We start from the raw sequence: 23,530 nt of genomic DNA on the forward strand, positions 1-23,530 counted from the left end.
CTGACCTAGGCTGCAGCCTAGGGGCCCCACGTGTGGAGGGGCCCCGGGATTGGTCAGATTATGTGGTCACGGAGCCGCAATGTTATAGAAAAAACAGCGAGCCCCGACAGCAGAGCGCAAGGTGGGAGAAAGAAAAAAAGAGACCAACAACTAGCCTATAAACTGAGATCCATATGGGCCAAAACGGACTGGGATCAATCACCTGTCTCTGATGGCCACTGAGAGTGAGTTAAATCATGATTAGCCGAAGTTACACGGTTATACGGGGGCGATCGTTCATTTGTAGAAGGATATTGTTGTTGTTGTAGTAAAGAGCTGGTTAGGCTACATGCCTTTTTTTTTTTTTTTTTTCAATTGCCCGTTCATTCGGCAGGGCGGGGGGGCAGAAACACTGTGCACCTCAGTGTTATGATGTGAAGGATGTGTTTTTGCTCCTCATGTTCCCAGAGAACGTGTTCTACCTTTCTTGTAGCGCTGCTCCCGCTGCCGTCCTTTTTTTTCAGCTGCCGTCCTTACTCGCGCTAATGTTTAAATCCTACCGTCACGTCATGTTTTTTTTTTTTTTTTAACCCTACTGTCTCTAAACAATAGGGAAGACAAATATGCAAGAATAGAAAGTCTCTTAGAGAAACGTATCCAAATCAAATCCGTTTGCAGTGCCTCCTTGTTCTCTAGTCCTATTAGGCTATTGATTCAGTTATTCACACACGAGTCCTTCCTACAGGGCCGGCCCTAGGATTTTGGTGGCCCTAAACATGATCTTGTTTGTGGCCCCCAAAACACTCTAGTGCAAACACCAAATCACACACACTGCTTACAACTGAATGAACAGACACACACAGACATCCTCTGAGGTCTGAGACCAATTTCTTGACTTTTACTTATTTTCTTAAATTCATCTTTTTAACCCTCTAGGCCCCAGAGTTTATTTAGGAAAATATTAAGTTTGGATTTCAAGATTTCACAAGGCTGTAGCTTGCAAGTGGTGAGGGATACATCTATGGTGTAAATGAGAAAAATATTCATAATGACCTAAAGTTTGTGATAGGAGTAAATTTACTCATCTAATTTGCATTGTAACGTCACCAGGTGGCAGCCACATTGGATTACGTGACTTTCAGTAAAACTGAATTTGAAACATATTTACACAGAAAAAATATTTCTGTGTAAATATTTCTTTCTGTACATTTACAGTCTGCCACACGGACACACACAGTGTTTCTCAACACCTGAAGATCCCTTCCTGTTCAGCTTCGAGCTGCGGGAGCCCCTGAAAGAGGAGTGGCTGCGCTCCAGTGAAACTCTTCTTTTCTCAGATATTTTGCTTAAAAACATACCCACAAATGACGTCAGGATTGAAACTGAGTGTGTTCGCCAACTAATGGTACCAAGCAGTAACAATATACGGCAGTAGATTTAAAGATATGGGCTGTTTTAACCAGGAATGCTGCGACTTTGGCAAACCTTCTAGGTTAAGGTATTTGCAGATGTATTTGGTATTTGTATGGATTTGGTACCTTCCTGATCATACCCCCCAACCCCCCCCCCGGACGTGCCTTTATTAGCTTTATATGCCGCTGCTGCTGCATAAGGGGGCCCCACAGAAAGAATAGCCTAGGGGCCCATGACTACCTTAATCCGCCTCTGGTTCTTCTGTTCGGCCATTTTCTTCCACCTTTTTACGGTCTTCTTCTAGTCCTTCATACTTTGTGCTATTTCAACAATTCATATATCAAAACGTGCAGCTTTTTTTGAACTTTATCGGCATTACTTTTCTCTTTTTAACTATTTATACTTTTTAAAATATTTAACTTTTTCTGCAAATTAAACTCTAGACAAATTATTTTCTCCAGTTTTGTAGCCACGCTTGTCTTCTGGCTAAAATTCTGGTCAAAAATGCAAAGAGACTTAGATAATAATTTAAAATACCTATTTTTTAAATGCAGCCAGGGAGCTCTCTGCTCTCATTCAGCCCAATGCTGAGAGCTCTCCACAACTCTGTCTGTAGTCCAGTTGGTAAGGTGGCCGCTTGCCAACCCCAAGGTCACTAGTTCGAATCCAGGCTGAGCAATCTTGTTATGTGATGTTGAATTCTGCTCCCCTCCCCCACCCTCAATTGGTTACAGGTTTTCGTTAAGAGACGCATTAACTGCTTCTGCCACCGTTTGCAGCACATCATCACATTACAATGGCAACATGCTTATGTCTGTGCTCTCTGTGGCGAAGTGGCAGAGTAAAGGTTTATTGATCATGAGGTCATGGGTTCGATTCCTGCCTCATTCATGTCGTACTTTCTGCTAGAGACTTCATTCAAATTCTGATTTGTAGACAAACTTCTAATGGCTCATTTATGATGCTTTTTTAAGCATCATTGAAAAATCTCACATTCATCAAAGTCTCAACCTCTACTCAGGGCTCCAGACTAACTTTTTCACAGGTAGCACTGGTGCCACCTAGTTTTTCATTTAGTAGCACCAAAACAAATTAGGTAGCACCATATTTTTCTTTGTATAGCGTGTTATTAATACGTGACCTAATACACAGAGCAGCATGTTTAAAGAGGCTGCAATAGAGTGGGCTGTTGATGAGGTAAGAATGCTAAAATAATCAACTAGACCACAGGGATGGAAAGAGTAGCCAACCAAAAAAATCTACTCAAGTAAAAGTACTGTTACCTTGATGAAATTTTACTCAAGTAAAAGTACTGGTGTAAAAATCACATTCTCCATGCATGCCTCTGTGTACCAAATCCATCCCTTCTCCATCGATACACTGGTCTCCATCATCTTTTAGCTCGTGGCACCAACTTCTCTATTCTGACCTTCTGATAGGCTACTACAGTTGTCCAGATAATCAGATGGACAGTTACTGGCACTAAGGTTGTCACGATCATGGTCACGATACTAAAATTTTCAACTCAATATCGATATTCAGGAAAATATTCAATACTCAATACCATTTTCGATACCACAGGGATAAAAATATAATAAAATAAAAAATCTCTCTCCCTCCCTCACTCACACACACATGCTTCTTTACTGTCTTTCCTGTCTGCTCTCAAGGAGGGGGGGTATTTTACTGTAGGTTCTCTCTCTCTCTCTCTCTCTCCCTCCCTCACTCTCACACACACCTGCTTCTTTACTGTAACTGCTCTGAAGCAGTGAGCTTCTTGTCTGTTCCTCTGAGCTCCTAGATGCTCCTACATTTAACTACTCAATGGTCCGGAACCGAGAATGAAGTCGGACCGCGCCGGTCAGCGGTCCCGTTAAAAACAGTGAACACCGCCGGACATGTTCATGATTTCATTTAGAAAAAAGAAAAAAAACCGGACGCCCCGGACAGGACGTGAAATGTGGACATGTCTGGGCAAAACAGGACGTTTGGTCACCGTAAACGTAGCCTAATAGATGGATGATAAAGTTAACGTCAGCTGAGCTAGCTGCTGCTAATGTCTAATAATAAGACGACAACATTGTAGCGACCAGTGTTGGTAATAACGGCATTAGAGTATAACGGCGTTACTAACGGCGTTATATTTTTCAGTAACGAGTAATCTAATTAATTACTTTTCCCATCGTTACAACGCCGTTGCCGTTACTGAGAATGTGAAGTGGCGCGTTACTACAGTTCGGTTGAATGAAACGCAAGGTGGTTTCGGCCACACGTCAGCTACCTCAGGACAGCTGCATGTCGGCGAGCTAAGGTAACGCAGCATCCCAGACCGATCAGCTGTGTGCCAGTGCAGCCCCTGGGACACAGCTCGAGAGTCACAGCGAGCACACACCAGTACCCACTCCACCCGAGCAGCAGCGGTCTGAGTCCAACAGACGGACTCCAATTATGACAGCTGAAACGCTAAACACAGAGCAATCGCTCTGGGTAAACACAGCTGATCGATCGAAATAAAAAATTACCGCTGGAGTGAATTTACTTTCCGTCACTGAAACAGGTTCTTGAATGTAACTCGGTCAAGACGTATCCTCAAGACTTTTTTTGCAGTGCTGCTGACATCATGCAGCATGATGATGATGATGATGATGATGATGGTAAAATTCACAGATAAAGACAAGTGTTTTTTCATCAGCATCAGTAGAAATGACGGATAGAGGGGGAAAGGCTTTATGCACAGCTCCACTGCTCCACTGCTCCTGAATCCAAGTGTCTGACCATTGTTGTGACTACTGAGGTCAGAGTCACAGACACACCATAATCAGTTTGTCCAGTAATGCAAGACAGGAAATAAAGAAGCTGGTTTAAGTTCAGGAAGTAGGGGAGCTGTGCATAAAGCCTATTCAACCTTTATTTAGTGGGAGCATTGGAAAAAAAAAACGTTTTAAAGTAACGAAAAAGTTACTTTCTCAGTAACGCATTACTTTTTGGTTTAAGTAACTCAGTTACTAACTGAGTTACTTTTTAAATGAAGTAACTAGTAACTGTAACTAGTTACTATTTTTCACTAACTTGCACAACACTGGTAGCGACTAGCGCTGTTATGCACTAACTCACGTAGCGGAGAGGAGGAGGGTGTGTAGGCTACCTGCCTGCTGCTGTGTGCGTGTGTGAAGGGAGAGAGAGAGAGAGGAGGCGGCGTATTTTTGACTGACAACCCATGCAGATGCAGTGCAAGTTCATCTATTTATTTGTTTTACTTTGTAACGGAAGCTACTTAAAATGAAAAAATAAAACTTTTTTTTTTTCACTCGTCCTCCTGCAAGTAGCACCGGAGCGACCTCATTAAATTTTAACTCGCACCTTCAGAAATTAGGTCGCATATGCGACCTAATAGGTCGCACGCTGGAGCCCTGCCTCTACTTCATCGGAAGTCTTGGAATGGCCTAGTGGATAAGGTTCCTGCCATCCAACCACAAGGTCACAGGTTCAAATCCCACCTGAGCAGTCTTGTTAGTGTGTCAGCCACTTTGAACTTTAACCAATACCACTTGGTCTGGTCACATGATCAAACTTGATAATGCGCCCCCACCTATTCTCTTTACCTCTTTCAATCTTGGTTTGTGTTAACATGTTTCTTGTTTATACCACTGCACTAAGATTGATTTGCACTGGAACTACAGCTTTGGGCTCGTTAACTTCAGAGTGAGACAGAGTGCAGTTCATCAACAGACAACAGTCTCTGCAACTGTGTGTACACTGTGGCCTAGAGGCAGAGTGAAAGTCTGCTGACCATGAGGTTGTGGGTTCGATACCTACCTTGGTCAACCATTTGAATGGTGATCACTGCTTGCACCATTTGCTAATTCTGCAACAGCGTTCAGCTGCTTTCAGCATTCACACGCATTTCCATCAGGAAATGCTACTTTCCAGCATTCACACTATTGTTATTCGGTTCGGCCATTTTCTGCCTTTCTTCGTCATGTAACTAGTCCTTCATACTTTGTGCTATTTCAACAATTCAAATATCAAAATGTTCAGCCTTTTCGGGACAGGTGTGCTATGTCTTTTCTCTTTTCAACTATTAATACTTTTTGCAATATTCAACTATTTCTGATTTTTTTTTTCCCCATAGAGAATGCATTGGAACAGTCTTGAAACTCTTCAAATCTTCTTACTTCTTTCAGCCTTTAAAGTGTCCACATACTTTCAGTTAGAGACTTCATTCAAATTCTGAGCTGTAGACAAACTTTTTAAGTGTTCCTCTATGACTCAGCTTATTGATATCTTCAACAGTTTCTGATATTTGGCCGCTTTAAAATCATTAAGTTTTTTGACAAAATCCAGCTTTATAATGGGTGTGTGTTGCGTCTAACGAGCAGGGCTTAGAGTGAGTGACATCATCGCTAGAGTGAGAGGGATCGAAAAAACATTCAGGATTTTTTCTGGATAAATTGCCAGCACGGCCACAAATTAAACTCTAGACACATAATTCCCTCACTGGTTTGTAGCCACACTTGTCGTGTCTCATTTAATGTGCTCAAAACAGCAGACAGACTTACAGAATTGTCTCTATGAGCCTAATTGTGCAGCTAGACCCGCTCCAGTGGCTCATCCACTTCAATATAAAAGTAGGAGCTGATTTTTTTAGAAAAACAGAAATGCCCCCCTTTTCTACCTTGCGACCCTGAGAAAAGTTTTTGCCCTACAAACATTTAATGCACATCAATGTGCTCAGGAAGGTCTCCTTGCCCCAGTAGTCATGGCCACATTCTGATAAGAGGTACGGTTCTCTTTTTCTGGGCTGTTTTGGGAAGCTGCACAGAGCTCAAATCTCTCTGCTCTGCTCTGTGTGCAGTTGGTCCAGCTGTAGCGGCCAGCTCGTTATCATGTCTATAAATAGAACAGTGCAGGTGCAGCCTGGCCGCTCGTTAAGATGTTTTTAAACACAGCCCCACACAGACACATGATAAACCAGACTGACAGAGGATGTCCACGCACAAACACAGGCATCACACTCACACAGACAGACACTCACACACAGTCACACATGCACACATACACAAACACACAAACACAACACTGTGCCATACAGTAAAATGTAAGCAGTTAGTTGAGTCGCCATGGTAACTTCTGAGGGCAGGCTGCCACGCAGGTCTAATCAATCAGATCATTAGGGAGAGAGGAGTTCTGTGGCTTTCTGCACATGTACACGCAGACAGAGAGACCGTCAGACACACACACACACACACACACACACAGGTTTTCAGCTCACATTCATCAACCTCTCAATTATTTTATACTTTTGATGTAAACATCTCCAACAATTTATATTTTTCTCATGAATTTAAGTCCAGACGTTTAGTCTTTCCAACTCTATTAATAGTAGTACAATTACAGGTGGAGCCTGGGACATAGGACTCAGCTTTTAACATCTATCTATCTATCTATCTATCTATCTATCTATCTATCTATCTATCTATCTATCTATCTATCTATCTATCTATCTATCTATCTATCTATCTATCTATCTATCTATCTATCTATCTATCTATCTATCTATCTATAAACCCTTTGTCTCTTTTTTTCTCTCTTTTTCTTTCTTTTACTCCTTCATTTGTATTTTACATAACTTCTTTCTATCTTTCCCTCCCTATCCATCCATCCATCTACCTCTTTCTATCTATCATCCCCCTCTCTCTTTTTCTTCTTTCTTGTCTTTCTTTCTTTCTTTCACCCCATTTCTTTTTACTTCTTTGTTTCTTTCTGTTTTTCTTTCTACTCCTTTTCTCTTTCTATGTTTCTACCCCATTTCTTTCTTTCTTTCTACTGCTCTCTGTATATCTCTCTCTTTCATTTATCCACCCCAATATCTTTCCTTCTTTCTTACTACTCCTCTGTCTCTTTCATTCATTCTCTATTCTCTTTATCTTCTATTATTCTGTTTTTCTTACCTTTTTCTTTCTCTATCTACCCTTCTCTCTGTGTCTTCTTTCTTTCTGTCCTTTTGTTCTTTCTTTCTTTCTCCATCTACCCTTCCCATTTTCTTTCTTTCCTTCTGTCCTTTTGTTCTTTCTTTCTTTCTTTCTTTCTTCAGCTCATTCAGCATTGTTTCAACAATTTCTTCAGCTCATTCAGCATTGCTTTCAGCATTCACACCATTTCCATTCTTGGAAATGTTTTTTCTAGTTATTTTTCCACTTCCGGCCGACTTTCGGTTCGCTACTAGACTCGAAGAGTTGCAGGCCAAATTATATATCAAAACGTGCGGCTTGATTGGGATCGGTGTGCTATTACTTTTCTCAACAGTGTACGAATTTTGCGCAAAAATTTTGCATTGAAGTCAATGGGACGGGCGGAAAAAAAAGAGCGAAAAAGACCAATCATTGGAGTTTAACAAACGTCTACTGCTCAGGCATACCTTCACCTAGAGACTTCATTTAAACTTTAAACAGTAGACACAAGTCTTGTGTATTGTCGTATTACTCCACGTTTTGATAGGTCATATAGTTTTTGATCAATCCCTGATCAATGACCATGGTCATTTTTGGAGAAATTATGAGATTATAATGGTTGTGTATTGCACGGAATGTTCGTGTCAGAGCACGTGACATCATCGGTTAGAGTGGGAGAGAGTGAAGAAACATTTTGTATTTTTTCTGGATGCACGGCCACAATTTACACTCTACACACATGATTTTTTCAGAATTTGTAAGACAAACTTGTTATCTATCAATTCATGTGCTCAAAATATCAGAGAGACTTACAGAACTTACAGAATAAGCCTCTGAGTGCGGCCATGTCTGTCTCTGCTCCTCATTGACTCCAATACAAATATTTTCTGAGAGAAGCAGAACGGACCGATGTTTTAAAACTGCCAGCGTCGCCAAAATATTTACTGTAGAAACACCAAATCGTACCACATTTTTCAGGAAGTCCTTAGAGCAACGTTGATCTGTGTTTTGTTCTGATAGGAGTTACCGTTTTGTCACCCTAAGACTTTTGCGAGACCAGTGCAGAGGCAGAAAAACGCTCTTTTTCTCCACGTTTCTGTCTGCCTCAGCATGGGGGGCCCCTATCGCCATGGTAACCACCTCGAGTTGCCGTGGTAATGTCTGATTCTCAGGCCAGAGCTCATTAACTTCATAAACAATCCACCTGGCGCTCGCTTAAATGTTTATAAACACAGACACAGCTAAATCAGACTGACACAGGATGCAGCTCATAGTCACACAGACACACACAAAGACTCTAGAACCAGCTTCATGTGATTACAGTGACAGACACACACACACACATCAAAACACACAGGTAACATACAAATGTGCACGGAAGTGCGCACTCCTCTCCCACACTCTAACACACACAGGTAACTTCATGTGATTATACACACACACACACACACACACACACACACACACACACACACACACACACACACACACACTTAACCTAATGTGGTTACAGCTCCTCCATATCAGTGCTTATAGAGAGATGATCATGTGTCTGTCTGATCAGCTCTGTCTTGACCTTAAGATCGTGGGTTTGATTCCCATGTTGACAGAGATGGCAAAACCGGCAGTAGCCCCGTGGGCCTTTCAAAATTTCCCGAGAGGAAATTTTCTAGTCTTGAACATACAGTCGCTGAGCACTTTATTAGAATCAGCTGCTTATTCATGCATTTATCCAATCAGCCAATTATGTGGCAGCAGCAGTGGTCTGCATGAAATCAAGCAGATACAGGTTGTTGTTGGTAGTGAGGTCAGAGGAGACAGCGATGCTTTGAACTACAAAGCAGGATTTGAGGTTATGAAGGTAACTTCAGGTTTAACTCTGAGTCTTCAGTCCTACACAACGGTTACTCACATGTTACCAGGGTAAATCACTATGCTTCTGTCCTAAACTGCTTCAGAGCAAGTCAACTTCAGACTATAAACAGCCAAACTACTGACCAATCAGAACCGTGGAAAAAAGGAGTCAGTCCTGATGAGAACAAAATACTTTACATTATGAACAATAACGATCAGTACATTTATATAATTCAGTCAGTATAAAATATTAAAAAGTTGTTTTACTGGTCTAGATCTCACGTGTCCACTGCAGCTCAAGCTACATTAAGAGTTTTTCTCACTAAGTTAATCTCATTCCTTCATTTTATTAGAACCAAGATTCTTTAACCCAACAATGATGGTGATTTTAAGTCTTCTTCATCACCTCAACTCAGAATAAAACTCAAAAAACAGAGTAAACTCCCTGACAAGAACTGGAAATAAATCTAAATCTCTGATGTGTAGAACAATGATCCACACACTGATCATTATTCCATGATTATAAATCAGACATCTCAAACATCTGTTTTTCCTCCTCCCTGTAGCAGAAACAGTCTAACTTAAGCTTTTTGTCTTATGAAACATTCAACAGCCTGTTCGTCATCAGAAAAAAGAGAGAAACCACGCAGAAATGCTCTTATTTACAATCTAACACTGGTCTGACTTTGTGTGTTATTTTTTTAAATTCACATCATTTACATTTTCTGTTGTTGAACATCACTTCTTACCACGACTGTGACTAAGGTCAGCTGCATAGGGGAGAAAGGTGATGACAGTTCTAGAGCCCCACAGCCCATTAGCCTAATCTTTCTATGACTAATTTATTCTACATATAACCCAGACTAATATTCATACTAATGGTGCATCAGCATCAAAGCAAAGCCACAAAACATGCAGTATTCATGAAATACGTTTTATTTTCCAAGCAATAACCTTCCTTTTCTTTTTAAAAAAAAAATGGTTTAGTCCACGCTGGAGCAACAGTAGCCCCTTGCAAACTCGTGAGGGAATTGTTAGCTAACGTAGCACAGACAGGTTACTAGTGCTAGCAGAAAGAACAGAGAATGCCTACACATAAATCTGGTTATGGTTGTTATGCACAATGAAAATTCCATGTGTGTAATACATAATTTACATAATAATACCCAGTTATTCTATTGAGTGGTTAAATGGAAAAATAATTTAATTGGTTGTATTTCATCAGGCACTGTCAAGAACATAGAGTGCCCGAAAAATAAATTTAAAATGATAATGCATAGTCTAAGAAAAAAGTGGTGATGAAATGTCAGGGGGCTGGGGGCCCATTTCAGTATTCTTACAGGGGGCCCAGAACTCCTAGCAACGGCCCTGCCTGCAGGCATCAGTGTTTCTTCTCCATATCCTGTTAAGTACTTGATTCATGGTTTTCCATGAACTCCACCTTTTCCACATGAATGAGCTTGTAGCCGGAGAGTCGACTGAGCCGACTGATAATCACTGTTGTACTACAGGTTATCCAGGATGGTGAACATTATGTTCAGTCAACCCAGACAACTACAAGTGTGTTCAAGTTTCCTCACACTACCTCTGGTCTGATCCATCTGCATCAGTGCTGAGGCAGCATCAGTGCCAGATAATCATGGTCTGAATGCCACAGTCTGTCTGAGTTTTGTTGCTGACCATGTTTATCCCTTCATGGCTTTTCTTTTTAAACGTGTAATAGCTTCAACAGGAGGATGCTTCAAGTCACCAAGCTTCAGTCTCAAACTGGTTTTATGACCGTGAGCCCAGTCTCCAGACCAGGATCCAGTAGCACACCTTAGGGATGTGGTCAAACAGGAAGCTGACAGCGTAAATGTGCGGCTGACGTATTCATCATGTCAACACAAAGCAGGACCTGTTTTCAGCACCTTGTGGAATTATCCAGTGTTGATATGGTGTAAAGTTCATTATTCAGAATTCAACATTTCAATATGTCCGTCCGTCCAAAGAACCAACCATTAGTCCTTACACCAATAGACCAACTGTTTCAGACTATGTTCACCAGTTTAAGGTGATAGTGAAACGTGTTTATTTACTTGTTACTTGCTCTTGACAAACCCGAGCCTTTGTTAATGGGCCACGCCCATGACAGTGATAGATGTGATGGCTTCAATCGCAATGACAATGTTTGAGGTCATGGAATTGAGCTTGCTACAATGTAATGTAAATATGAGCTTCTTAAAGGGACAGAGTGCTCTCCTAGTCTGCTTCACCTTCTGTCAGGGTTGGGTGGTATCCAAATGTTAATACTGTTAGACCTCCTCCACATGTTCCCAGGGTATACAGTATTACTGTGACCAATAAAAAATCACATTGTACAGCTCCGATGGAGTCACCAAAATGTTGGCTTGCGCCTACATCGGAATACCAAACACCACATACAGAGACTGAAACAATAACAAAACATGTACAACTTAACCGCTTTTATGCACATAACTTCTAAAAAAGAGCATGTGGTTGGAACTGCAAAAAAAACAAAAGGCGCTGCGCTCTCCAGCCAGCTCACCTGCAGCTTACACTTTGTATAAAAAAAGAGTTGAAATGTGAAGATCTAACCGCCATCTGAGTGCAGATCAGCTGAGCCAGATCACAGTGGATGAGGCTCTGCACAGCTGTAGCAGCGTGTGTATGTGTTTTATAACATCGGCAAGGAAAAAAGAACATGGGCAATCGTCCTCTCAATCGCTGATAGAGGATCGAATTGCTGATCGGCACAAGCAAGACACACATGATAACTACGGCAACAAAGTGCTTCAGATCTAGTCAAGGTTTTTGCAGAAGTTGTGTTTTTCTTGGGGACCAGGATCTTGTTTTCTCTGAGCTGTCACATGAACATCAACTTTATCAAATGTCTCCCGAAAGGAAAACATACTATTGGTGGAAAATGGAAAACTCAACCACACACATGTAGGTGCTGAACATACACTCATTATTATATCAGGCCCCTATATGAATGCATTGCAATTTTCTTCTAATGGCGGTAATGAAACTGATACCGGGGTGCTATTTTTAAGATGCTGCAGGATACCTTATGGGTAGCTTAGGTTAAACTTTATTCATCGCCGAGGGGAAATTCATTTGTCACAGCAGCATACATAATATAAAAGAATTACTGTATTACTGCCCAACCATAACTTCTATATGATTCGATGTGATTTCTATTTTAGCTTCAACTGGTCAAGAGCTGCTCACCTTGCTTGTCCTGACCCACCCATCGGTCCACCATCTGATAAAGTGTCTCTCCCACACACATGTAAAAGCTCAGAAATATGACTTGGATGACCTGTCGTGTTGTTTTGAAATGTGTAGTGTGTCACACAGGCAAATGTTGCTCATGTTTGCTCGTCTCGACAACAACACACACTCTCAGGTTCACAGTTATTGATTGACACACACAGTCGACAAATGGAAAAGGTGACAAGCCTAGTGTGATCATATAGCGGTTACAGTGATTAAAAAACATTGATCTGTGAATCTTGGGCTATCTTCTAACATAAACAACCATGAACCTATTGTTATTATTATTTTTTTTTACAGAGAAAATAAAATATGTATACACATTTATACGACATGCAAAGGCTAACTGAAATGTTTCTTTGTATCAAAAATGAAAACGTACCTGATGAGACAGAAAAGTAATAGTTGGTGGTTGAAGATGGTGTCGGGCTCAGCTCCTACAATAAATAAACCTAAAGAAACTTAAACTATATCAGAATGGTTACTGTTTACATGAACAGCTGACCATTAGGACAGGTTAAAACACATGACAGCACTTAATAACCATTACAAAACATGGCAAAATTACACACAAAACTCTATATACATTTTAGATTTTTTCTCAAGTTAATATGATAATGATAATTAATAAAAACAAACACAGAGCTGTTCTCAATACGTACCACACACACAGCTGACAAATGGAAAAGGGGACGATAAAAAAATAGAATAAAAGCCGGCAGCAAAATAACTTGCTGACTAAAATAAAATGAATTTAAAGAATAAATGAATTAATGTTGATGAACTTCACATTTTTTAAACAACCCTGTTACATTAACATGTTGTTTTCTTTGGCAGAACGACGTGGTGGTGTCTTGGCGTCCATCGTCGGAGTTCCCGGGGAATGTGTGAGAAACCGCAACTTTTTTTCTCTCTTTTTCTTTTTTTTTTTTTTTTTCTTTTTACCGTTATTGAACATTGGTGACGTACATGTAGTAAACTTGAGAAGACATGTTGCTTTGGTGTACAGTAAGTCTGAACAAGAAGGATAAGGCCTCGCACCTCCACCTGTGACCTCGTTTCTGTCGTACTACCTGTCCTGCACACCATGGTAACAAACTGTACTGATGAAATTAAAAGCTAAATATCTCAGGAATCAACTCGTGGTGAGTTTGTAGTGAGCCTGTCAACGCACACAGCTCCACATCCTGAGCTGGAGATGAGTAGTCTAATAGTCTTATTAATAAAATTTAATTTCAAAAATGTTTTCCAGCTGTCAGTTTTAAATAAATCTGAGTAGACTTTAGCCTTTCAAGTTCTTCATACTGATCTTCAACAATTCAAGTAATTTCCAACCATTTCATACTCTTCATATTTTGTTTAATCTCTTCAAGATTGCTTCAGCAGTTTCTTCAATTAATTCAGCATTGTTTCAACAATTTATTCAGCTTTCAGCATTCACCCGTATTTCCTTCAGGAAATGCATTTTCTAGTTATACATTATTTTTCAGCTGAGCTGTCAAAAACTGAGTTTAAATATGAAATATGAAACACTGAAGGAATCCAAACTGGGAGGAGCTTATGCTAACACCTCCCATGGTCCCACACTACAGACCACATGACGTCATCCAACTCCTGTCTTCTGTTATTGGTTTGATTGACAGGCCCCTAGAGGCAGAATGCGCACACTGAGAACACTGAGTGCTGGCATTTTTGTGATCATTAAAATATTATTAGCTGTTATGAGTTGCTAGTTGAACACAGGCTGGTTGGTTGACCATGTCACAAATGTAGATCACTTGGTGATTTTGAATGTAGTGTTTCTGACATGAAGCTAAATGACATTCAGAAAGCTTTTAACCCCCATTGCTCCTCCATTTAATGGCATCAGACCAAATCATGTTTAATAATTCAGTTATTTATTATTATGGACACACATATGTACAAATCACATGACCTCAGTCTCTTGCAATGTAAGAAGCCACCTCAGTTCACTGCAGAAGGAGAGACTTTTATTTCCTATCCTTATAATGTGTATCATGTTTAAAGAAAATATGGTTTAATAATTGACCAAAGGTTTTTAAATGCATGGTGTGTAGGTCTGCACTGTTTATCTGTGAACAGGCTTTCAATAATTAGCTTGTCCAATAATGAACATCTAATTTAGAGTGGAGTCATGCCTCAGTAATCTACAGCGCTGTCCTGTCCTGTCCTGACTGTGTCCTGTTGCCTGACCTCTGCAGTTACAGGGGCGAGGGGGTCGTCAGCGGCAGCCTGGAGAAGGTGTGGGAGTGCCTGAAGCCGGTTCCCAACGGACACAGAGTCAAGTGGGACAACAACGTGAAAAAGTTTGAGCTGTTAGAACAAATCACAGAGGTGTGTTCCAGTCTTATCTCTCCCTGTCTTTAACCCAGTCGTCGCACCGTAACGGTTACTTGGCACATTTCTGTGGATTTCCATCGAAGGTTGTGTGGATTGTTTTAAAGCTGCACTCGGCGTCTCATCATAATGCAGATAAGATGTTGGGAAACTGTAACTCTGTGATGTTTTATGTCACCAATCTGCAGATACTGTATGCCTCATGGCTCAACCCTCTGGGCTCTGGGCCGGACATTTGAGTCCAGTTTGCTTTGTTATTGTTTTTTTTACCATTTTAGCCGTGGTAATGCAGATGGAATGAAAATTCCCAAGGATCAGTTTTTGTTTTTGTTTTTTGTTTTTTTTTTATTTTCAGCTCTTTAAATATATCAATAATATACTCAGTATACATTCAGTTGTAATACTTTTCTCACTCTATTGTGGCCAATTGAAACCCATGAAAACTACATTTTTGTGTTCCTTGTTATTTACAGTATTAAATCAAACAATTGTATGTAAAATATCTTTCATTTTATACTCAACACTTGAAAATTGTATTTTTTAAAGTTTTCTACCAGATTATGTAATTGGTCCATTTTTGGAATTTCATATAATATTCTTAGTTTCCAAGAAACTACACATATTTTAAGTTGTTTAACAAACAAATGCATTGTGCAAACACACTGGCACTTGAAGGGTTAAAATATGAAAAAAGGAATGAATATTTGATACTTATGACTAGTCAAAAACTTTATGCAGTAAAAGAAGCAAATGACAAAAGAAAATTGAAGAAATGACAGAGTGAGTGCAGGGGGATTTTGAACAAAGCCAGAGGGTTAAATACGAAACTCATCCCTGAGGCTTTACACCTCTTGTCTCATCCCAACCTGCTCAGTTTGTGAAGTTTGGACAAATCCACGCATGTTTCTATAAAGCATAAATCTGACCCGGTGCAGCTTTAAATACATACACTACATGTTATACTAGAGGTGATATCCATTTTTGCTTTAGCCATGTTTGAGTACGTTCCCTTGTCTCCCACTCTTGCACAGGACATCTCTATCTGCCGAACAGTCACGCCCTCAGCAGCTATGGGTATCATAGCTCCACGAGACTTTGTAGATGTTATTTTAGTTAAGCAATACGAAGATGGCACCATTTCATCAAATGGTGCGTAATGACCCATTCTTATCTCTTCTTCTTCTTCTTCTTCTTCTTCTTGTACTTGTTCTTTGTACTTTTTAAGATTCACTGGACCGTTTTTACTTTGATGCAAGGCTGTTTGTTTTGTTTTTACCGTACTGAGGACACACTACAGGTCTAAAACATTACATTACATTACATCACATTGATTTCAGTCACATGCCTCATAAAAAGGTTACAGAATAGACTCCAGTGTGTCAAACAGGATGTTTCACATGGCCCAGGAGATAAGGATCTGCTGTAGATTAGACCTATGGACTGACAGTGTTTAAACACAGCTTGTGGCTGTTTGAACATAAAGCAGTAGCATATTCAAACATCAAGTCAAGTGAAAGTGTTGATAAATCTCAGTATGAACACTAAACCTCTGTGTTTACTTCTCTGATTTCCTTCAAACTGACTGTGGTGAGACTGTGGCTGTGATTGGCTCCAGCACAGACCTGCAGTGTGTCCTCTGTCACACAGTGCTGTGGTTGTCACTGTGTGCAAACTGTGTGCTCTTTTATAGGCAGACTAACCTGTTACTGTAGGTTAAACAGTAATTTAAAGGATGATCCTTTTTTTTTAACAACCTTGCTCTTGCCCATGCAAGTTTATCCACCATTGTACTCACCAAGACATCAACATACAGATAGTACAGATACAGAAGCTAAGAAAGGCCATGCATGCACTAAAAAAAAAAAAAAATCCCATTCTCTCAATTAGCAGCTTTGCTATGTCGAGAATCACAGAATCATGCTGTTATCTTGAGAAAACACAGCTCCATAACAAAGTTTTCAGTTAGCGTTATCTCCAGCTAAATTGTTAATTATTCCAGTATCTGGATGTAACAAAGCTCCTTCATCTACAGATCACAGGATAGCTATCCTGAGAGCTCAAGAAAGCAAAGCTCTTTCAGTAAGATGAGGAATATTTGTGAGTATTTCCTCTGCTTCTGTAGGCAAACACCTGAAGAACTACAGTTAATATGGTGTATACAGGGAAATAGAAGCTGAAACTGAGCTTTAATCACACAGAGATCAGACCAACATTAACATCACAGAGCAGTAACATTCAGTAACTGCCAATGAAGTTATGTCATTACTATAATAGATGGTAATTATTAACCAATAGGTCTGATTTTGTACAGTATAATGTATAAATTCTGCACTGAAGAGAGGGAGTTCAGGAAGAGAAAATATATTTTCCCATATGACTTGATGATGTCGCCACATCCAGTCATAAAGTGGCCCAAACAGATTCATTAAAGAGAGCGTAAGTGAAGTGTAAGTTGAGTCCCGGTATACAGGACTTTGTTGCAGTGATGTCATTGTGTTCCTGTATCTCAGCCATTAACTTACAAATATCACTGCTGATGGAAGCGATGGCCAGACCTATGAAAACTAACACACACACACACACACACACACACACACACACACACACACACACACACACACACACACACACACACACACACACACACACACACACACACACACACACACACACAGACTGAAGTGATTAAAGCTCCCTATAAAGAAGCTAACTGTAGTTTAGACAAGTAACTTCTAGCAGTTGTTTGGAGACAGATCATTTCTCTATATATTTCACAGTATCACAACAGCTGGAAAATTGATATCAAATGATGATGTCATGGCTGTAAAAGCCTCTAATAGGTTTATTGTCATAATCTTAGTGAATTGGAGATAGGGTTGCAGATGGGTGGAACATGTTCAGAAACTTTCAATGGGAAGTTAAGATGGGGAATTTGGAAGATACTCCAAATTGGAAACTTTCCATGGGAATTTTGGGGAACTTATGGGAATTTATAGGAAATAAATGGAAATAATTTAAACATTTTGGTTTGTCATGTGCAGACATTCTTGCAAAATAAAACAATTAAAATCCATGACATGTCAACAGATTACTTGTTGAGTAGAACTTTAAATCTTTAATTCTTGTATTAAACAATCAATTCTTTCAAAAACATGAATGAGTAAAATATTACTCACACCCCGCCTCCGCCCATTCAAAATGTAAAACCCTAATCCAACCTTCAATTTAGTAAATTTCCAGTTTATTCCCATATATTCCCGTTAATTCCCATGGAAAGTCTCCAACTTTGAAAATTCCCATAATTTTGCAACCCTAATTGGAGAGGACCTGTCAGATCATTAAAGGAATAGTTCAACATTTTGGCAAATTGGCCCATTGCCATAATCGTTACAGTCATAGCAGTAGGTTCGTTACCTTTAATTGTCGGTGTAAGCTATAAACTCATCAAATACACAATCCAACAACTCCAAAACATTCACTGCACATTCACCACGCTATGAGATAATAACGAAACTGAGTTGTTTTCGAGGTAAATACAGGGACTGCTTCCTGAAAAACTGTCCCTGAAGGCAACGCACATCAGCGGTTTTGCATGAATTTACCTCTAAAACAACTCCATCTCGTAACGTTCTGTTATTATCTCATAGCGTGGTGAATGTGCAGGTCACAGCTTGTCCACCAAAGCGTTTTGGAGTTGTTGGATTGTGTATGAGTTTGATGAGGGAAACCAAGAAAAATAGCTTGCACCGACAATTAAAGGTAACAAACCTACTGCTATGACTACAGTATAGTGATTATGGCAATGGGCCAATTTGCCAAAATGTTGAACTATCCCTTTAAGGCCTACCTTTAACCAAGTGTATTTAACTGAAGGCTCTTGGTTTAGTGTGTGACCCGTGTGAGTCTTCATGAGATCAACATGATGTTGACAAAAGTGCACGTGTGTTTGTTTTGTGTCGTGTCAAACAGCCACCAACGTGAGTCACCCGGGCTGCCCCCCCCAGTCTGGCTACGTGAGAGGATTCAACCATGCATGTGGCTGCATCTGTGTCCCCATCTCAGGGTGAGTGCACCCCCCCTCTGAAAAGTTATTTAATTAGAAAAAATCAAATAATTTGTTTCTCTGATAATAAAAAGTTATTTCTGACATTTGTATTCTGGCGCCTGCTAATGGAACAGTCTGTTTAGTATCACACTGAACAGGCCCAGAAAATCTAGCCTGACCGGACCTGAGCCTGTGCACATTACTGAGGAGTTTTAAATTAAGTTCTAACAGTACTGTTGATGAAACTGACATCCAAAACCACAGATGAATCTAGACTCTCCCCCTGATGGTCGTCTGCTTCCTCTACTCAGCCTGGGTTCAGGTTACACATCTGTTCATCCAGAGTCAGAGGAAGAAATTAACCATTCGTATGAAATTTACTCATAATAAAAGTCTGGAGTCGTGGTAAAAAAGAATCCTGTGTGGGCGTCGTATAGCTCACCCGGAGCAGGTGCCCCCGTAAACAGAGTCTATAGTCCTTGCTGCAGCGACCTCAGGTTCGATTCCACCCCTTTGCTGCATGTCGTTCCCTCTCTCTCCCCATATCTTTGTCAAAATAATGGCATAAAAAGCTAAAAAAAAAAGACTTAAAGGTATAATATGTAGGAATTCCCCCCATCTAGCGGTGCGGTTGCATGTCGGAACGTATTCTTGATGTTGCATTCACGTGAAATCGGGCAGATGTCAGACAGACAACAGACACTGCATGTAACAGGATAAACAAGCGTCTATGTAAACAAGTGGTCCGCCAGCACGAGGCAAAACAATACAGGCCTGACAATATGTTGTCATGGTGATATCGTGTTGTTTACCTGACCCACGTTTTACCGTCTTTCTCTCGTCGAGTAAAATGACATCCGGTTGGTTTGCCGACGGCCGTCTGCCTGACTGCACCTGAATGCAACATCAGTGCCTCCGTCCTTCCTCACACTACACAGTGGTGACAGTTTTAACAGGCGCTACCTGGAAAACTTTCTCCCCGAGCCGACAGCTCCGGTGAGTTTCTGTGGTTACCTACGGTCACGCTGCCACTCAACGTAAAAAATGGCGATGCAACATGGCCGCCTCGGTTCGGTGTGTCGCCCACTTCGTCGTATTTGTAACGACTTGTAACAACTCATTCTAAGGTACGAGAAAGCTTTCATTAGTATGCGGGTGTGATTTGACTTCAGTGAAATACGTATTTATGAAAGCAATATCTGATTTTTGCTAATAAAAAGCCAAATAAGTTTCACACTGGGGCTTTAAAGGTCCAGTGTGTAAAATGGTAGGAAACCGTGACATCCAGCGTTCAGATTCCAGTTCACAGCACTCACTCACTCGCTCGCACTCACCCCTCCCCTCCGAGGACAAAAAAACTTGTTTACCAGGACTGGGAGCATTTCAGGAGCATGGAGCGATGAGGTGAAGATCTAAACTATTTTACCATATGTCTGCTGTTTCCTCCTCCTTTTTCTGTCCTTCCGCCTTCTTCTTCGTTGATTTAACACGAAACTCATGAAACGTGCTCTCTGACTGGTTGGATTTTCCGTTCGTGCTGCCGTACAAATATGGCGACTCTCCCTAACACAAGACCCTTGTAGACCTATATGTAGATATAAAAGAAGAATTATAAGGCTACGAAAACCAAACACTTTTATTTTATAGTGATTATATATATATATATATTATATATTATCTTGTGAGGTCACAGCATCCTTTAACCTCCAAAGTCTAATGCAATTCGGGGAGTTCTTGGGATTTTGAGGTCACAGTGATCCTTTGAGCCACCAAATCAATAAGTTTGTCCTTGTTTACCATAAGTGTTTGTGCCAAATCTGGTGAAGCTCCTTTTTCTGTTTGTCACAGCGTGTGTGTGTTTTTGATGTGCTTTGTCTCCAGAGAGGCCAACAAAACCCAGGTGTTCAGCTTCTTCCAGACCGACCTGGGCGGCTTCCTCCCTCGCTCCGTGGTCGACTCCTTCTTCCCGTCCAGCATGGCCGAGTTCTACAGCAACCTGGCCAAGGCTGTCAAATCCCTGAAGGACCTTTGACACTGAGAGATAAGAGCTCCCGCCCTCAGACATGCACATGTGTGGTTTTTACATGTGCAAGTTTTGAGACTAATTCAACACCAGATTGAAAAAAAACCTGAGGCCTACAGACAGGTCAGGCCAAAAGTTCATCCCATTCGACACAGTAACAAACTCAATAGCAGTCAGCACACAGAGATTATCAAACAACCATTTAATCCAGATAGATCTAATCCACATTTAATGTTAATGTACTTCCCTAACCTCCTGTGTCACCGCAGGAGGAACCTAGTAACCTACACACTGAGAAAACACAGAGGGCTTCCATTCAAAAAACCAGTCCGGTCCTGAACCCAGTCCACATCATACTGTCAAAGGGATCTATGTGTCCTAATCTTAATAATTCCAGTAGATGTCAAATCTATAATTGTACGTGTGGTTAAAGGTGCAGAATATCTGCGCTTTCTACCAGAGTGACGTGACACCAGACATTCCTCTTTTACTAATTGCACACTCAACATGTGCACTAAACATGCATGTTGCATGGACCTTATTTACCCTATGCTGGTATCAGATTGTTGGTTTGGAGTCGTCCCCTCATACCTCATAATAGTCGTTTGTGTACTTGAAGTGTCACAGTTTCTGCTCATGTCCGCTCACCTGGAAGCCGCGAGCGTCTCAGCTCCACTGAATCACCCAAGCACAGGTGCGTCGACAGCTGTTTATAGGCCACACACGTTCGATGCTGCTCCATTTTAACTGACAAGTGTCTTCTTCACCCTCCTTTGTGCCATTTGTAATGAAAAGTGCGTTTCCCTTTGTTTTTCACCACGCACGGTCCTCATGCAGGTTGAAGATCACAGCCCAATGAGCTGCAGCGTTTTACATTTACTGATTATTTCTCTGACAAACTTGATGTGAGTCGATGCTGAGCTCTAGTCAGACAAACACTGACTGACACATGATCATAGAGGATATGAGATCACTGAGAGCGTTACCATGATTAAAAAGTTCTCATGTTTGAGACTTGATGGAAACATTATTATATTTTATATATTATTATATTATATCATGTTTGAAAACAGCTGCAGTAGCATTCACCCTGCACCATCTAATACTTCCATTCATTTTAATGCTATTACTAAATAACTAAAAAATCAAATTTACTATAAATAACACAGCATCATGCAGGAGCAGCTTTGAAGCTCTTTGTTTTTCCTCTTTTGAAATGAAACAGAAGGTCTGCATACTGTGGTTCTGTCTGGTGAAAAACACTGGGCAATAAACTTGTAGTGGGCATTCTAACAAGAGTATTGAGGACTTAAAGACACATGGACAATAAGAATCAAACAGAGGTCCATCCACGCTGACAATTTGCTTTATTTATATTGTGCTGTCATTAAGGTAAAGAAAAAGAAAAGCACACACAAAAAAATATATTTTTAAATTCAATTTGTTTTTATCTTGACAGTAATCCTATACTTCGTTTTTATGTACAAACAATACAAATGGAAGTTATTCCACAACTGCCAGAGAGATGTACAGTACTACACTGTATCATTGTGGAATCTTCATACATTTTTGTGGAGAGAGAGGAGCAAATGCTGCGAGACGCAGTCTGAGCTCTTCCTTCATTTCCTCTGCAGTAAGGCTGAAGTAAACTGTTCCTTAAAGGGATAGTTCAGTTTCTTTGAAGTGGGGTTGTATGAGGTACAAATGGCCCCTCAGTATAATACGTGCAGTAGACGGCTCTCTACTATCATACCAGCTCATAGTGCTGGACAGAGACACAGGAGATCAACAGCTGTGAACTGGCACAAACTAACAGCGTATGTTTGCTGCCCATCTCAAAATAATACACCTGTTTAAAGGGGTAGTTCAACATTTTGGCAAATTCTTCCATTGCCATAATCCTTATAGTCATAGGAGTAGGTTCATTACCTTTTAATTGTCGGTGCAAGCTATTTTTAGATTGGCAGGGCAGAGACGTGAGCTCTGCACGGGGCACACTACTTTCGACTTTACCTCATCAAACTCATCAAATACACAATCCAACAACTTCAAAACACTCTGGTGGACAAGTTGTGACCTGCACATTCACCACGCTATGAGATAATCATGGAGCATCACGAGACTGAGTTGTTTTCGAGGCAAATGCGTAGCCGGAACTACATTCCAGACATGGCTGCTGGGCAGAGTGACTTCAAAAGCGCAAGTAGTTCTGAGTATTTGGATTGTGTATTTAGTTTGATGAGGGAAACGCAAAAGTACCGTGCCCCTCCATCTCTGCGCCGGGGATCAGCTTTCTGCCATATTGTCTCGTATTATGGGGCTTCAGTTTTAAGAGTCTGACCCAAACAGCTGATTGGTGGAGTGGTACAGGAACACTGAGTGGGTTGGTTGGTTCCAGATAAACTGCTTTTTTTCCCGACCAGTTGATGCAACCCCGCCTCAAAAAAAATGACCTATCCCTGGACATTTTCTCACTGTAATAATTGGATCTAATATATTTCTTAAACGTAATCAGCACTTTATTCAAAAAGTATGTGTCAGAGTGAAGATGAGCATCTGAGGCGGTGGACACTGGATGAGAGAGTTTATTGTGCTGGCGTACCCACTTCCTCCACAGCCTTCATGTGT

General features: G+C 40.7%; 1 protein-coding gene across 1 annotated transcript in view; it reads left to right on the forward strand.

The window, feature by feature from the left end:
• stard5 (StAR related lipid transfer domain containing 5) overlaps nucleotides 1-21,933 on the forward strand; it is a 33,872-nt gene extending 11,939 nt beyond the window's left edge. The window contains exons 2-6 of the mRNA XM_085772452.1: nucleotides 13,314-13,363; nucleotides 14,699-14,831; nucleotides 15,866-15,983; nucleotides 18,804-18,897; nucleotides 20,761-21,933. Of these exons, the coding sequence (XP_085628578.1) occupies nucleotides 13,314-13,363; nucleotides 14,699-14,831; nucleotides 15,866-15,983; nucleotides 18,804-18,897; nucleotides 20,761-20,911 (546 nt within the window). The 3' untranslated portion in view covers nucleotides 20,912-21,933. The remainder of the gene's footprint in view (nucleotides 1-13,313; nucleotides 13,364-14,698; nucleotides 14,832-15,865; nucleotides 15,984-18,803; nucleotides 18,898-20,760) is intronic.
• Nucleotides 21,934-23,530: the final 1,597 nt, after the last annotated feature.

The sequence above is a fragment of the Trachurus japonicus genome, chromosome 3 (assembly GCF_045865225.1).
Source record: "Trachurus japonicus isolate A0001 chromosome 3, Traja_1.0".
Taxonomy (NCBI): Eukaryota; Metazoa; Chordata; class Actinopteri; order Carangiformes; family Carangidae; genus Trachurus; species Trachurus japonicus.